This window comes from Polypterus senegalus, chromosome 10, assembly GCF_016835505.1.
Source record: "Polypterus senegalus isolate Bchr_013 chromosome 10, ASM1683550v1, whole genome shotgun sequence".
NCBI lineage: Eukaryota > Metazoa > Chordata > Cladistia > Polypteriformes > Polypteridae > Polypterus > Polypterus senegalus.
Window position 1 is genome coordinate 175,587,750 of NC_053163.1, and position 16,482 is coordinate 175,604,231.

The 16,482-nt window shown below is 39.6% G+C and overlaps 4 protein-coding genes across 4 annotated transcripts; 2 read left to right on the plus strand and 2 right to left on the minus strand.

The window, feature by feature from the left end:
• Positions 1-743: 743 nt before the first annotated feature.
• LOC120538319 lies at positions 744-14,212 on the minus strand. Its single transcript, XM_039767781.1, has 4 exons — positions 13,773-14,212; positions 2,558-2,972; positions 2,227-2,372; positions 744-1,286 (listed from the first exon to the last, which is right to left on the minus strand). Exons 1-4 carry the CDS (start codon positions 14,173-14,175, stop codon positions 796-798), a joined length of 1,455 nt encoding a protein of 484 aa, XP_039623715.1. The 5' UTR covers positions 14,176-14,212; the 3' UTR covers positions 744-795.
• On the minus strand, positions 2,506-2,965 carry LOC120538342 (histone H2B 8-like). Its single transcript, XM_039767802.1, has one exon. The coding sequence runs from the start codon at positions 2,929-2,931 to the stop codon at positions 2,554-2,556; it is 378 nt and encodes a 125-aa protein (XP_039623736.1). The 5' UTR covers positions 2,932-2,965; the 3' UTR covers positions 2,506-2,553.
• LOC120538341 (histone H2A-like) lies at positions 3,921-4,403 on the plus strand. Its single transcript, XM_039767801.1, has one exon. The coding sequence runs from the start codon at positions 3,970-3,972 to the stop codon at positions 4,354-4,356; it is 387 nt and encodes a 128-aa protein (XP_039623735.1). The 5' UTR covers positions 3,921-3,969; the 3' UTR covers positions 4,357-4,403.
• On the plus strand, positions 12,473-13,151 carry LOC120538340 (histone H1-like). The gene has a single exon (XM_039767800.1). It carries the CDS (start codon positions 12,494-12,496, stop codon positions 13,094-13,096), a length of 603 nt encoding a protein of 200 aa, XP_039623734.1. The 5' UTR covers positions 12,473-12,493; the 3' UTR covers positions 13,097-13,151.
• Positions 14,213-16,482: the final 2,270 nt, after the last annotated feature.

A 16,482-nucleotide genomic window follows, 5' to 3' on the forward strand; every position in this document is an offset into this window, starting at 1 on the left:
ATTGTGCTAAAAGAATAAATGATTGTGATGAAAAAACAGACTCAGAAGACAAAAACATAGACAGGAACAGAAAAACAAGATTTATTTGGCAGACTTGTGCAGCTGTTGTAATTAATTAGAAAATTCCTTGTATACCTTATTAAACATGTGCTTCTCTGTGTTTATTTAGTTACATAGTCTATATTTTCCCTAAAAGTTAGAGTGGCAACACTGGTTATGAGTCACAGGGGATTGTGCGAGGGAATTTGAGACGATTCATGCGTTCAACTGCTTGGCTTTTTTCCCCCCGTAGTGTGTTTTTTGTTTTACTTTTTTTTTCCTCTACGATTTCCTCAGGAACGCATTTAGGCAATAGTCACACTGTGCAATGAGGGTGGGTGCAGTAAATTGATCTTTTGGCAAGCATAAAAATCTCGCCCGTATACACAATTTCTTACAAGTAAACGCATTTTATACTAGAGTAGGATTTCTTCCAAGAGCGTGTGATTGCTTTTTTCTGCCTATCTGCAGATTACTGTAGCAACTGACTATATGACGTGCTTATTAAAAAAAAAAAAAAAAAAGCTTCAGCGAGCCATCCAAACAATATTCGACTTATCATAGATTTGGGGAATAAGATTTTTCTTTGTCAGGTAAGACACGCAAGAATAGAATGCTAAAGGATCCACCGTGTATGTTTGCGGGATGATCAGGTGTACCCCCTAAAGTATAATAAAGGATTTCATCTCTTGGAAAAAAACATGTGGTGGCTCTGAAAAGAGCCGTTTTATCAAATTTACACAATAACGCATGTCCTTATGCACGCTCTCCACGAATACGACGAGCCAGCTGGATGTCCTTGGGCATTATAGTAACCCTCTTCGCGTGGATGGCGCACAAATTGGTATCTTCGAACAGACCCACCAAGTAAGCCTCACTGGACTCCTGCAGAGCCATGACGGCTGAGCTCTGGAAACGGAGATCGGTCTTGAAATCCTGAGCGATTTCTCTCACAAGTCGCTGGAAAGGCAGCTTGCGGATAAGCAGCTCAGTAGACTTCTGATAGCGACGGATCTCTCGCAGAGCCACCGTGCCAGGCCTGTAACGGTGAGGCTTTTTTACGCCACCGGTAGCAGGAGCGCTTTTACGAGCTGCTTTAGTGGCGAGCTGTTTTCGGGGAGCTTTGCCACCAGTTGATTTACGAGCCGTTTGCTTCGTTCTTGCCATTTCGCCAAAAGACCACAAGTATACACTACAAACAAAGGTATGTATTAAGTGAAGAATAAGAAAAGAGTCGCACTTTGAGCCTTATATTGAGAACCTAGCGGTTACTGATTGGATGAAAGGGGTCAGGTGCGCTTTTCGTTTCGACCAAGAAGTCTCATTTTGATTGAATGTTTTAAAAGCTTGGCGCGAATTTTGAATGCTGCTTTTGTTTCGGTGTCTTCATCGCCTAACGGCTGCTTCCGTTAAGTTATTCACAGAATGCCATTGTATTGAGAAACATTTACTCTCCACTAGTGCAATGTTGTTTTCCCACAATCCCACTTATTATGGTCATATATAGTTTATTGCGGGCAGAGGGAGAGAGAGAAAGGGAACATAACTGAAGATCTATTTGTATGTTAAATATTCAAAGACTTTTTATTAATATGAACTTTGGAAAGGAACATGGAAAGATTTAGAAATACACAAGGCATATGGTGTGCATTTTGATGTAATGCTGCGGCCAAGAAGAGAAGAACTACCGGAAGGGCATATTACTTGAGTAGCTGGTGTAAAGGTTTTCAAATATTTATCTCATTCATGAACACCTCATAACCAGCATGATAATTACTGTTAGAGACTATTTCCAACATACATTTCAATCAGAGGAAAAAGTGTATGTCTTGTCTTTGAACTCTGGGAGGAAACTGGTACACCTGAAAAAAATCCACGCAGACGTGGGGAGAGAACATGCAAACTCCAAGCGGGGCGCACCTTGAGAGCGAGTCCCGTCTCTTTGTTGCAAAGCAGCAATACACTCAGTGTGCTGTTTCCCAGGAACAAAAAAAACGTTGTTGTGGGCGAAGTGGTTAGTTTTTGCTGACTTACACTTCAGGCTCATGGGTGGATTCGAAAGCATCTCCGAGTGGAGTTACTTATTTTACTTCGGGCGTTCTCTATCAGGGTTTCCAAGAGCGACAGATTAAGAACGCTTTAACCCCTAGAACTATAACCATTTTAACATTTCGTTCTTGTACAAACCTGATTCGAACCATTTCTGCCCTATATTGCGATTTGGCTTTTTTATTTCGTCGGATTTGTTCGCACTCCACTGCCGTAACGAAAGGCCGTATGGCATAAGAAAATCTAACCTAAACGGACTTATGCCCGAGTGAGGGACAGTGGTTCTGGCGCCAAATAATGCAAATCAACCAAATCCAATGTAAGCCAGTAGTCACACCAGAACGGAGAGAAAAAGGTATACGATACATTATCACAAAATTGCTTTTCAGGTTAACGGAACTCTTTTTTGAGATTAGATGGGTGGCTCTGAAAAGAGCCGTTGGTTTCAAGAAGCGGTTTTGCCGTTTACTTGGAGCTGGTGTACTTGGTAACTGCCTTGGTGCCCTCCGAGACGGCGTGCTTAGCAAGTTCTCCTGGTAACAGAAGCCTCACAGCAGTCTGGATTTCCCGGGAAGAAATAGTCGAGCGCTTGTTGTAGTGCGCAAGGCGAGAAGCCTCACCGGCGATACGCTCAAAGATATCATTCACAAAGGAGTTCATGATGCCCATCGCCTTAGAGGAGATGCCCGTATCGGGGTGAACTTGCTTCAGTACCTTGTACACATAGATGGAATAGCTTTCTTTCCTGGTCTTTCTGCGTTTCTTCCCACCTTTGGCTTGGCTCTTAGAAACGGCTTTCTTGGACCCCTTCTTGGGGGCAGGGGCGGCTTTCGGCTCAGGCATTGTTACAGAGAAAAAACTGAATGCTGCAACTTTCCGAGTTCCTGTTTTTAAAGGCTGTCAGGCATATGACAAGCGCTGAGGCGTTGGGCGTGGCCAGCAACAATACGCAGGCAGCTGTTTCTCTCCTTTCAGGCACGACCGTTGCGTTAATGAATGGGACAAAAATCGCGCGCCTACTTTTGCACTGGGCTTTGTTTTAAATTTTACATTTTAAGGTTTATATTTTTTTCTTTTCTTTTTTTTTTTCTAAAACCATCCAGGGTTCCCGCCAGCTTTAGAACAATGCCCGCTCGTGACAGGTACAATATATGTTCTCAACGTATCAGAGGAGACAACAAATTGTAATTTGCAGAGGAGGGACAGTAGTTTAATAATCTATATTTAAAAGAAATTTTGGTCGTTTTAAGACTGTAATACATTATACTTATTTACTTAAGTAATGAAAGTTCTACTTCACCGATTCGACAACAGCTTTGTAGCTCCTCTCATTTCTAAATGTACAATGAGAAATCACGAAAATCGTTCATGTGGGGGCTACGATGCAGTCTTTGCAGAATGACACACTCTATGTACTGTCCTTCGTGCTCAAAGAGTTAATCTTTTTTTTCCTGTGTAGCGCCTTGAGTAGCAAAGTATTCTAAACAGCAAATGCGTTTGCCAAAGCAATTTTCAAACGTCAGAATACATGTAGTTGCAATGAAATGAATGAACATTTACGTAACATATTAGAAATAAGTAGTACTGTATATCAATGCAATGAAATCCAGAAAGTGTTACTTAACGTGTAAAAGTGTATGTGTATGAGCTGCGATGAAAACAATAAAAATGCACGATGTATTTTTTTTTTATTTCGGAGATTTATTTTTGAAGTTTAAACGTTATTCATAGCGGTTCAAGGGTCAGTCGAGTGACGTAGGAGAACATGCAAATTAGCACTCAATTCTTTCAGCTTGTCGCGCCAGAACGAAGCCTTTATAAAAGTGCCACGCCGGCTTTCTTGCTCATTCAGTTGCAGAGCATTGTAGCGTTTATATCACGATGTCTGGAAGAGGAAAGACCGGAGGCAAGACCCGTGCCAAGGCTAAGACTCGCTCTTCTCGAGCTGGTTTGCAGTTCCCCGTCGGCCGTGTTCACAGGCTCCTGAGGAAAGGCAACTATGCCGAGCGAGTGGGCGCGGGTGCTCCTGTTTATTTGGCCGCTGTGCTCGAGTATCTGACCGCCGAAATTCTCGAATTAGCTGGCAATGCTGCTCGCGACAACAAGAAGACTAGAATTATTCCTCGTCACTTGCAACTGGCTGTCCGTAACGATGAGGAGCTCAATAAGTTGCTGGGTGGGGTGACCATTGCTCAGGGTGGCGTGTTGCCCAACATTCAGGCTGTGCTTCTGCCCAAGAAGACCGAGAAACCAGCGAAGGGCAAGTAAGCCGTGAAAATTTTTCTCGACACCAACGGCTCTTTTAAGAGCCACCATTTATTCAGTCAAGAACTCTTTCCATTGAGATATTAACCATACAGTTTTAATGAACTATTCTAGTAACCTTCTTCCGTTTAATATCCCAGGTTTGCCCACAAATATTCAGGTTCAGAAGCCTTAATTGTAAATTGATACATGTAAATTGTCAGTAGCTACTGATTACTGTAAGAGCCTGCTACACAACTTTGTTTTGATTAACCAGTTTTAAAAACTGCCATTAAATGTTTGTTCAAGGTGGTTTCACTTGTTTTCAAAAAATATGAATTACAGCTCTCTTCTTAGTGAGGGGTATCTATTGGGGGTGAATGGCTGGTAGAAATTTACAGGAGCTGAAGGAGACCTGTTTCTGATTTGGTGTGGCAGTGATTTTCACATTTCTTTTGACTATAAAGATGAAATTCTAAAAAAGTCCTGCTTTTCTCAGTCATGGATTGCAGTCACCTTGGTGATGAGCATTGTTTTCTCTGCAGCTGTTGGGTGAGTGGAGGAGGAGGAGTATACAGACTGGGCCTTCCTAGTCTGAAAACGAAGTTGTGAAATTCTTGATTGTCAACAAAAACTGACTATCTGATTTGTATAATACATATACAGTATTGAAGAATTTTTCATGGCAGGTACAAAGGTAGACAGACACCCCTAAACACACGTGAGAATTGCTAAAAAGTACTACACTTGTGACTTGGCCAAAGATACAATATCAATCACCATGAGGCGTTATGCTGGTGTATAACCAGAGGTATGAAGGAGCTCCAGTATTGTTTCTTGACACACTTCTGCTGAATAATTTGTTGGCTGTAAGTACCGAATAATTGAGTGTTATAAAGAAAATTTGAAATTTTATTCAGAATTGCTATCAGTTTTATCTTTATTCTCTTCAGCCAGTACTACCTCCAGTGCTGTGATGTTGCATTACTTAACTAAACCTGCTTTATTAATTGTTGATTCAGTGAGCCTGTCTTCAAGTGATGTTACCAGCTCAGCACAGTGTAGAACAGGGGATGCCCACACTTTCTTGGCTTGCGAGCTATTTTTAAAATGACCAGGTCAAAATGATCTACCTACATTAAAAGTATACTTTATGTATAAAATGTGTTGTTGCACCTTGCCTAACTGAATAAGTCTTATGGCACAATAACAATTCAATACATTTATGTTTACTACAGTATTTGGACTTAATAATCTTCATGTGGGAAAAGGCTGAATTGCATAAATAAGTAGAGTTGAATAATGCAGTCAAGGAGGTAGCACATTTCCTCATGTTTGGGTAATTTTCCTCTGTGAGTAAGTTCCAAAAATGTCCATGAGCCCCAGACTTCAGCTGAATGTTATCCTGTAGTGTCAAAATCTCATCCTCTACTGTAGAGTTTTAGGTGAAACATGCAGTGTTGCAATTTTTGATGTGAGTGAATCACCTTCAACATTTTCCCTAAATGGATAGCCCATAAATGTAGCAATTGGCTCAAGTAAAGCAAAGTCTTGAAAACCGTCTGTTAAAGTCTGACAGACAATCTTCAATCTGCTCTGTGTAGCTCACGCTGTCAAGTTGCGCACACGCATTCCATTGCGTCTCCAGCTCTGACGTGAGGATTTGGATGTTCCCCAAATCAAGGCACTGCAGCTTTGAGGACAGATGTTGCATTTTTCGTTTGAAAGCATTAACTGAGCTAATAATATTGACCATGGTTTTTCCTTTTCCTTGCAGCTGTAAATTAAGCTCATTCAACATGTTGGTCAGATCGGTAAAAAAAATGCCAAGTCTAGTACCCATTGATCATCATTAATTTGCTTGTATTCTGCATGTTTAATGACAAGGAGAAACTCCTTTATGTCCGGCCAGGGGTCTCGAAATCTCAGCAGGAATGTTCCCCTAGCCATCTGCCTCAACGAAGGCCTCTTTTATCATCTCTCCATCTTGGAAGGACTTCTTATGCTTAATGATCGAGTGACTCACCCGGAACAATGCTTCAGTGTCTGCCTTTGCTTTTGAATTCAGTGTGAAAAATTCCAGCTGTCCGATTAATTGCGATTTTAGTTCCCTCACGTTTTTCTTTCTCAAATCAATTTTTGGAATTAAGTCAGTTTCGTAGTTTTTATGAACAGTTTGAAAGTGCCTTTCCACATTTTCCCTCTTTGGAATAGCAATGATAGATTGACAGATCAGACAAACGTACTTTGATTGTGACATTGTGAGAAAAAAAAATCCTCTTCCAATCCCAAATGTCCAGCCCCCCCACCAATTTTTTTTTTAAATCCCTTCTTTAGTCGATATTAATTGGAAGACTAACTAGATCACTTAGATAGCCAGAGTTTTGCAGTAGCTCGCACGTTTGATCTTGCATGCAGGATGACCCGTGTGTTAGAAGAAAAGAGATCTCAGACTGGCCGCCCTGTATGTCAATCAAGTGGTAAATGCCATAGAGAGGATATATGATAGACTAACATCTAAAAAATTTTTTTTGAATGCAACATGATCTATTTTCACTACCTTTCCGATGTACTGGTCGATCACAATCGACGTATTGGGCATCCCTGGTATAGAAGATCACAGTGGCTATCACAGAGTTATCTATCTACCCATCCATCCATTTTCCTAATCCGCTTATTTAGGTTAAGATTGCAGAGCAGCTGGATCCTATTCCTTCAGGTGCCAGACAGGAACAACACCTGGACTGGGTGCTACTCCATTTCAGGGAAAACACAGACATACACCCACAGCCAATTAAGCCACGCCAATTCACAGAACCAACATGACTTTAGATTCTGACACAAAACCGGACCACCCAGCGGAAACCCAAGTGGACACATGGTGGAAATGTAAACTCTATACATTAGGTAAACCTCAGTCCATTACCGCCGCCAGGATTTAATTCAGGGGGGTGCATAAAGAGATTTTTTTCTTTCTACGCTCCCCCCCGCAACAAAAACTTTTTTTGTATATGTATGTGCCCATTAAATACCTGCCAATACAGTAGCTATCTCTGAACAGTACAGAGCAGTCAGTTTTTGCATAGATAGATTAACCACTTAAGGCATGACCTAATTTTTAATTTTCTGACAAAAAATCATCGACTTTTTTTTGTTATCATATGATCACTGGAATATAGTTAAAAATGTTATTGATGTATTCAGTGGCATAGGTAGTGCTTTTTTCCTTAAGTTTTTAATGTAATTTTGTAAGCACTTACATACAGCTAGACCTCTTTTTACGCCGGTTAATAGTTCCGATTTCTGGGAGAACAGTACACTTTAGAGAAAAATATTTCAAATAAAAATTGTAGACATTGATAAGTTCTACAACTTTTATGATAAATATTTTTCTCTAAAGCGTACTGTTCTCCCATAAATCGGAACTATACACCGCGTAAAAAGAGAGCTGTACACTATATACTTGTATGTTGGTAAAATAGATATAATTATTTTTCGGGTTTTAAAGTATTAGTGGCGTAGAAAGAAGGGGTTGGGGGAATTATAAATTTTAAAAAAAGTTTACATTTTTTTTCGCATTTGCATAATTATTTTGAAAATACATTTTGTAGCTATACACCTATACATATAATAACAATACACAAATAATAGCACGCTCTGAATGCAAAATATTATTATTTACGTAATAATTACAAAATAATGAATGCAAATGACAAAAATATACCACTATCGAAGCTTCAAATTATAATTAGATACTACCTTTTGCTTAAGACACGCCCAGTTGTCTTAAGCAAATGCAGTTGATTGGTTACATAATATGTATGCTCTTATATTATAAGAGCAACCACCGTGTCATACACGACCACGTGAAAATCGGACAGTATAAGCCGCCGCCGGTCGTCTCACACACGACGGCATGCCTTAAGTGGTTAATGTGAGTGTTAAACAAGAGTGTCAAAATAAACAAACGAACGAAAGTATATTCTAAACCGTATGGTTTTTCTCATGGTATAAATATAAAGGTATGTTCATAAGGGAACTAAAATATTATATGACGTTACTGTGAACAAACTTCTATTTTTCAGAAAGTTTAAGAAAATTTATTTTAAGAGAAAAAAGTACGCCGTTCTATATTATTATGAGTGACATAAGACGTTTTTTAATTTCAACCAAGAAGCGAAAGATCGATGATTTAGATGATGGTTTACGTACAACTGCAGATCCTATCCCGAGTACCAGCACAAGCCACGATCAAACTAGCATTGGATCAGAAAGTACCACTGATGAAACTTCGTTGGATGTCAATCCCAATCGCGTCGATATCGGGTTGTACACAAACACCAACTGTCATATTGATGACGAACTTCGTCTGAAGCTGCTGCAGGAATGTTGGACTCCTAGTCAAACGTATGATTTCAAGAAAGATGCAAACCCTGAAGCTAAACGTCTCTTCAGATTGGAATGGCTCAAGACATATCCGTGGTTAGCATATTCAGCCAGTGCAAGAGGACCTTTTGTCGAGTTTGCGTCTTATTTCGACCTCCAGTTCAACGTGGTCTGCAACAATTTATCCTTTCCCGTGTCTTAAATTTCACAAATTTCATGAAGTTGCACAATCTCACGCCAATTCCCAATGGCACATCAATGCAATAGCTTCTTCCATCCAGTTTCAGAAAATAATGAAAAAACAACAACTCAGTATTCGTGAAATTCTGGATTCAACATACCACAGAAAAATTGAAGAAAATAGAGACAAGCTTCGGTCAATTACTTCAACAGTTTTATTTATTGCTCAGCATGAGCTTCCTCTTCGGGGAAAAAGTGATCAAGGTTCTGTCTTTACAGATATGTTGCATTTCCGAATTCAATCAGGTGATCAAGTTTTAAAAAATCATTTGGAATCTGGACCAAAAAATGCGTTATACATATCCCATCAGATTCAAAATGAGCTGATCCAAACCTGTGCAGATATTCTCAAAGAACAGATAATCTCCAGGTTAAAAAGCATCCGTTTTTTCTGTGTTGGCTGATGAGACTGCAGATATTAGTGGAACAAAACAACTATCCATTGGTGTGCGATTTTTGCGTTGCGATGAAGGCACGGGCAGTTGACAGTGTGCGAAGAATTTCTGGGTTATACTCTGTTGACCAAATTGGATGCAGTATCAATCTCAGAAGCAATCCTTCAGTTTCTGAATGATTGTAATTTAGATTTGTCGCGACTTGTCGGTCAAGGTTATGACGGTTGTTCTACGATGGCAGGTAAAGAAGGTGGTGTTCAGAAGCTTATCAGAGACAAGCACCCTAAGGCTTTGTATTTTCATTGTGCCAGTCATATATTGAATCTCGTCATTAATGACTTGAACAATGTCAAAGAAGTTCAAAATGCCAGTGGCACAACTAAAGAAGTAATCAACTTTTTTAGAGAGAGCACTTTACGACGATCTTTGATTCCTAATATTCCTCTGTTTTGTGAAACACGTTGGTCGGCAAAGTATAAAAGTATCAGAATATTTTCTGAGAACTTTTTGGTAATTGTCCAAGCGCTAGAAAAGCTTACAGAGGACAGTGCGAACAAAAACACAAAGGTTAAGGCTCATTTGCTGTTCACTGCTATTACAACTCCAACTTACATTTTGACGCTTTTAGTAATTGCTACTTATTCGGCTAAACTCGAACCTGTGTGCAATCAGTTGCAGCAAGTAAATATGAACATTAAAGATGTAACTGCTCATATAATTCAATTAATAGATGTGCTGCAATCCCATCGAGACAATGTTTCTGAAGAGTTTTCATTGATTTTCAAAAAAGCACAATCGATTTGTGAAGAATTAGACATTGAATTAAAACAGCCACGGTTAAATAAAAGGCAAGTTCACAGATCGAATTTACTTTCTGAAAACGCAGAAGAATATTTTAGGAGGTCCATTTTCATCCCTTATTTGGATTCTATAATATCTTCTCTACAAATTCGGTATTCTTTTACACAAGAGAAAGCATTTTCACTTTTACAACTTCACCCAAAAGAAATGAGTAAATTGGATAAATCATCATTTTTAATAGTTCTGGAAGACATTAACAGTCTGTATGGTGATATTCTTCCAAACTTTATATCTGATGCTACCACATGGTATGAGATGTGGAAAAATAAAAACATTGCAAACGAAATTACCGATTGCATGAGTTTAATTGAAGAGGCTACGAAGTTTTATCCGGCTGTTTCCGAGGCACTCAAGATTGGCATGACACTTCCTGCAACAACCTGCAGTATTGAAAGATCTTTTAGCACATTACGGCGCGTCAAAACTTGGAACCGATCTACAATGAGTGACGATAGATTAAGTGGATTATGTATGCTTAGTGTACACAAAAAAAGAATAAATAATTGTCCAAAATTTATCGACAAAGTTGTAGACAAGTTTGGACAACAAAAAAGAAGGCTTGAGATGCTCTTTTAGAAACAAAGTGAATGATTGTTTATGTATAGTTGTAAAATGTAAACGTCTAATTGTAATTTAAAAATTTAAAATAAAAACTATTTTTTCGCGTTTTTTCTTATTATTGAAAGATTTATTTTTTTTCTCCATTTCCTTTTTTTTCAAAAGCTAGGGGGGTGCACGTGCACCTACTTGCACCCCCCTGCCGGCGTCCATGCCTCAGTCTCTATTTTGTGAAACAGAAGCATTACCATTGTGCCTCTGTGCCACCCAGCTACCCATCATACACTTTCTTATGTAGAGGAATAATGAGGACCCCCCCCACACACACACAGTACATGTAACCATTCACCACCTCTACATCCACTCCACTGAAAGACAGACATGTGACTATTCAAAAGCTGCACATAGACACCTGATAGTTTAGCGAAATTCAAGCCCAACACCCTTTCTGAACTGTGGGACTATGGCGTGTTACCCTTGTAGTATGCAAGGAGACAAGGTTCAAAATTTGCTCTATACACGGTTCCCTCAGAGCCCCACATGTCCTTGGCATCGTAACCATTTCAGGTGCTCTTTCAGGTTGGTTGATCTGCTACTCAAAATGGGCCCAGCATTGTGAGTGAGAACTGCTTGCAATGGCTTATTGTGAAGTTTCGATTCCTGCTTTATACTTGAAGCTGCCCAGGCCCTCGAATTGGATTTAAGATTTTTAAGAAAGTGATGTATAGATTGTATTTGCTATATAGTAAAATAGGATTTTATGACTGTCTTCATCCCTTGAATTAAAATTTGTTACCTCAAATTACAAGTAAATATTTTATATATATATATATATATATATATATATATATATATATATATATATATATATATATATATACACTGTGTATATATATATATATATACAGTATATATTTATAAATTGATGTATCTGTATATGTAATGAAAAAATTGAAAATGGAAACATGGGTTAATGTAGTAAATCTTTGGGAATATTGAGATAACCATTCATCTGTAAAGATGCACTTTGTTGTATGCTGAAATCAAACCCCTATTCAACGGTTATGTGACATCTTAGAAAAGCAGACTAGACGCCTCTATTGACACATTTCTCATTGAGTAGGTTTAATTTCTTACAGTTGTAAACACTGGATTTTTAAATTAAAGTTGTTTCCGTTACAAGTTTCTTTCAAGTGAACCTAACAGAAATGAGGTAAACGCAATTCCTGCGAGTGTGTTAATTGGAATTTGCAGGAAGCACGAATTTTCCGTAGATTTTTGCAATAACATATCAACAGTTCTTGGCATCAATTATGAACCTCTCTTTTATTAATCTCTCTTTTATCCAGTGAGAAAGAAAGTGTTATCACCGAGTATTTGTAATGAAATTCGCGTTCGTCTTGTAACGAGTGACAGCCTGTCCTTTACGCGTGGCCATTTCTTTTTTCTGGCAGTTCAGCGGGACCTTCTTTTTAAGCAACGGCACATGTCCTGTTAACAGCGTGTTTTCTTTGATACGTGTTGAGTTCGGGGGTCCGATTTCTCCAGTTTTTCCTACTAAAAAGGGATATTTTCTGAAAGCAGAAAGCACACTTGTCAGGTGTATTTGCATGTACAGCTGGCTGGTTGAGTCTTCACGGTTCTCACCAGTCTAATATGAGCGGCTGAGCCGCGGCTAGCAGAAGAATCCTTGAAGGAAATCGAAGCCTGTGAATTGAAAAATGGCAGAAACCGCTCCAGCAGCTCCCGCTGTCAGTTCGGCTAAGGCGCCGAAGAAGAAAACAACCTCTAAGCCTAAGAAAGCCGGCCCCAGTGTGTCTGATTTGATCGTGAAGGCTGTCTCCGCTTCAAAGGAGCGACATGGGCTCTCTTTGGCTGGACTCAAGAAGGCTCTTGCGGCTGCCGGCTATGATGTGGAGAAGAACAACGCCCGCGTTAAACTGTCTTTGAAAAGCCTTGTGAGTAAAGGTACTCTCGTGCAGACTAAAGGTACTGGTGCCTCCGGATCCTTTAAAATTAATAAGAAGCAGGCAGAGACCAAGGAGAAAGCCACAAAGAAAAAGGCGGCTCCGAAAAAGAAACCAGCGGCAAAGAAGCCCGCAGCCGCCAAGAAAGTAAAGAAGCCAGCAGCAAAGAAACCCACAGCTGCCAAGAAGGCGGCTAAGAAGCCTGCCGCACCTAAGAAAGCGACTAAGAGTCCCAAAAAGGCGAAGCCAGCTGCAAAGCCTAAAAAAGCAGTCAAGAGTCCGAAGAAGCCCAAAACGCCCAAGCCTAAAGTGGCCAAATCCAAGACTGCAAAGAAGGCGACACCCAAGAAGAAGTAATCCATTCATACTACTTTGCATTTGTACAAAACAAACGGCTCTTTTCAGAGCCCCCTAAATTATCGAAAAGAGTGAATCTATGGTTTGATCGGTTTTAATGGCGCAAGTCCGGTTGTACAGGGGTAGGTGAGTGTTTGACTCCCTTAACCCCTTCCCGAATTTGTTAGTTACTGTAATTATAGTAACTGTCCGAAAGTCATGTAAAGTATTGGCTTTTGTAGAATTTAAGGAGAATACTAAAGCGATAATACTCTGCAAGACAGTTCGGTGTGTATTACTGCTCTGCAATCTCTTCTCATGGAGGACCCAAAGCAATGCCTCGCAGTCCATCTCTAAGTCAGATTCTGGTTAACCTGTCTCATGACAATCCGTTTTGGGGTCGTGTGAATTACAGGATGGTTTGTGACTAGTCGTCTAGGATTGCCTTTGGGCTTGTCTTGGCATTTACTATATTGGAGAAACTAGGCGAAAAATGATTTTCTGAATGAACGCTTAGGGAACATTGTCTAGCCAGGGTAAATACAGCAGGGTGTACATACGCTGGTTAAGTAATCTGTTTCTAATGTAAAACAATCTTATGCATATAAAGGATTTTTGTCTTTTTCACGGAATCGTGTGGTGGCTCTGAAAAGAGCCGTTTAATCAAATTTACACAATAACTCATGTCCTTATGCACGCTCTCCACGAATGCGGCGAGCTAGCTGGATGTCCTTGGGCATTATGGTTACTCTCTTGGCGTGGATGGCGCACAAGTTGGTGTCTTCGAAAAGACCCACCAAGTAAGCCTCGCTGGACTCCTGCAAAGCCATGACAGCGGAGCTCTGGAAACGGAGATCAGTCTTGAAATCCTGAGCGATTTCTCTCACAAGACGCTGGAAAGGCAGCTTACGAATAAGGAGCTCGGTAGACTTCTGGTAGCGACGGATCTCTCGCAGAGCTACCGTGCCAGGCCTGTAGCGGTGAGGCTTCTTAACGCCACCGGTAGCAGGAGCGCTCTTACGAGCCGCTTTAGTGGCGAGCTGCTTTCGGGGAGCTTTACCACCAGTTGATTTGCGAGCCGTTTGCTTTGTTCTTGCCATTGCAATAATCTAACAGCAACCTTCGCAGAGAATAAAATCAAGGAAATGAATGGGGTTAAAGCTGCACAGGGAGCCTTATATTGAGACCACTGCTTTCTGATTGGGTAAATGCAAAGGGGCCGGGTTCTCTTTAACGCACAGTTCAGAAGTCCGTTTTCGATTGCCCAGTTTTAAAACTCGGCGCGATATTTAAATTCTTTTGTTTCTGCATCCTAGCCGCCAAACAACTACTGGCGTCAACTGTTCACAGAACACCCGCCTGTTCTACAGTAGTTATTCTCCTTTCTTACACTGCTACATTTTGTTTCTAAAAACCGATCAGTTTGGATTTACAAGTTGGCCATATATATTTTGTTACGGACGTAATCTCATAGAACGCGATCGAAAGGTAACAAAACTGAATATCGTTGGTAGATTATCAGCGGTTTCTTAATGTGAAAGGAAAGGAATGCGGAAACAACTGAGAAATACTTATGGTGCCTTTTCCTGTAATAAAAAGGAAAGAAGTGCAAATCAATCGCGTAGACTTGTTTTAACCTCTTATGGGTGTTTGGCATCCTTGCACCTAAATTACACACCTAGATGAACCTCACGCATTCTGCTTATTTAATAAAGGAGCTGACAATGGCTGAAGGGAAGTGAGTATAACACTTCCAATTAAGAAAAAAAAAAACAGTATTTATATCAAAGGAAAAACAATTTGGGGTCTTGTTCAAAAAGCGGAAGCCATTATACAACGCGGTTCAACTTTAAGATTAGGCACCCTTATACTATTTTAAGATTAGACACCTCATCTAAATTTTAAAATTAGGGACCTTGGTGTAACTGGCCTTATCCACATGAAGCTTAAGTTCAGGGTTTGTATTAGGGGAAGGCCAGTCTAAAACAAACAACAGGAAGGACAATTTTAAGATTCGGTGTTCGCTTTTTGAACAAGACCCACAATTTGTTTCACACCAAAAATAACAGACAAAACATTTGGCATATTAGGGCCGTTTATCTAAAATATTGTATTTTACAGTACATAGTCAAGTTCAGTTTATAATGCACAACCCTGGGGTTCATTTTCTTTTGTGTCCCAATCTATCAAGCTAACATTGTACCAAATTTAGATTTCATATCCTATGGCATTGCAAAGATACACTGTTTGATACAAGGCGTCCCATTTTGGTAACACTTCGTGCCATTTGGTGCAAGTAGTCTCATGCATTTAAATCTCTCAAAGCAAGCATTGCAGTTTCAGTTATTTTTTTTATTTCTTATAAATAATACATTTTCTGTCTTCCTCCAGTAATGACATGCACAACAGTTCTTTTAATTAATTGATAGTTTATTCAGATGTTAACCAACGGAGAATCATTATCCAAATTATCACCATTGTTAGAACTTAAAGAGATAAATATACCACAAATAAACAAAGATAAACTCTACCTTCCTTCTTGTTTTGAATTATGGTGATTCTCAAGCTCTGGATATAAATGTTAACTTTTTAAACAGAAACACAACCCTATTCAGAAACTGTTATCAGTTATATTTTCCTCTGAATCACATATAACTAAGTGTAAAATAATTCTAATTGAAATCCAAATAAATCCTCTAACATAAATAACGGAATGTACAGTATTCTGTTAAGAAACTTCTTACGTTCAGTCTTGGAAATAAAAGTCTAATTAAATAAATAGAAAATCTGTTTAAATAAACTATAACATACTCAATTCTTTACTTAATTATCAATCTCTACAACTCTCTTGAGTTATGTGGTATTGCTACTGATCATTAAGAAAACATACTTTCAAACAGCAGGCAGATACAAAAGAAACACGCTTTCAGGAAGCTTACACGTTTACATGTGTGGGATCAACCACCGACTACAATTACTCAGGTATCACACAGTGTTAAAAGGCTTTAAAGTCCATTTACTTGGGGCGTATGTCGTTTTCTGTCCTGTGCTGTCGGTTCACAGCTCGGCTTCTGCTTCGTTCAAGTGGACACTTCTGAGTGAGATCCCTTCGAGTGCTGTTAATCTGAAGAATCCGTCAGTGGAGCAAAACAAGTAAGAAGTGGTCAAGTTTGCTGTGGGTGTGAATAAAGCTCAGATACAGTTTCTTCAACCTGAACAATAAAGTCAAGTTTGTATGCAAGTTCCCTCCTGGCTGTCTTTTTGTGAATCTCAGAAGCCCTTATGTGACAAAATATGTAAACACAGACAGACAGACACACAAACACACACACACACACACACTATATATATCGCCTTCAGAACTGCCTTAATTCTACGTGGCATTGATTCAACAAGGTGCTGAAAGC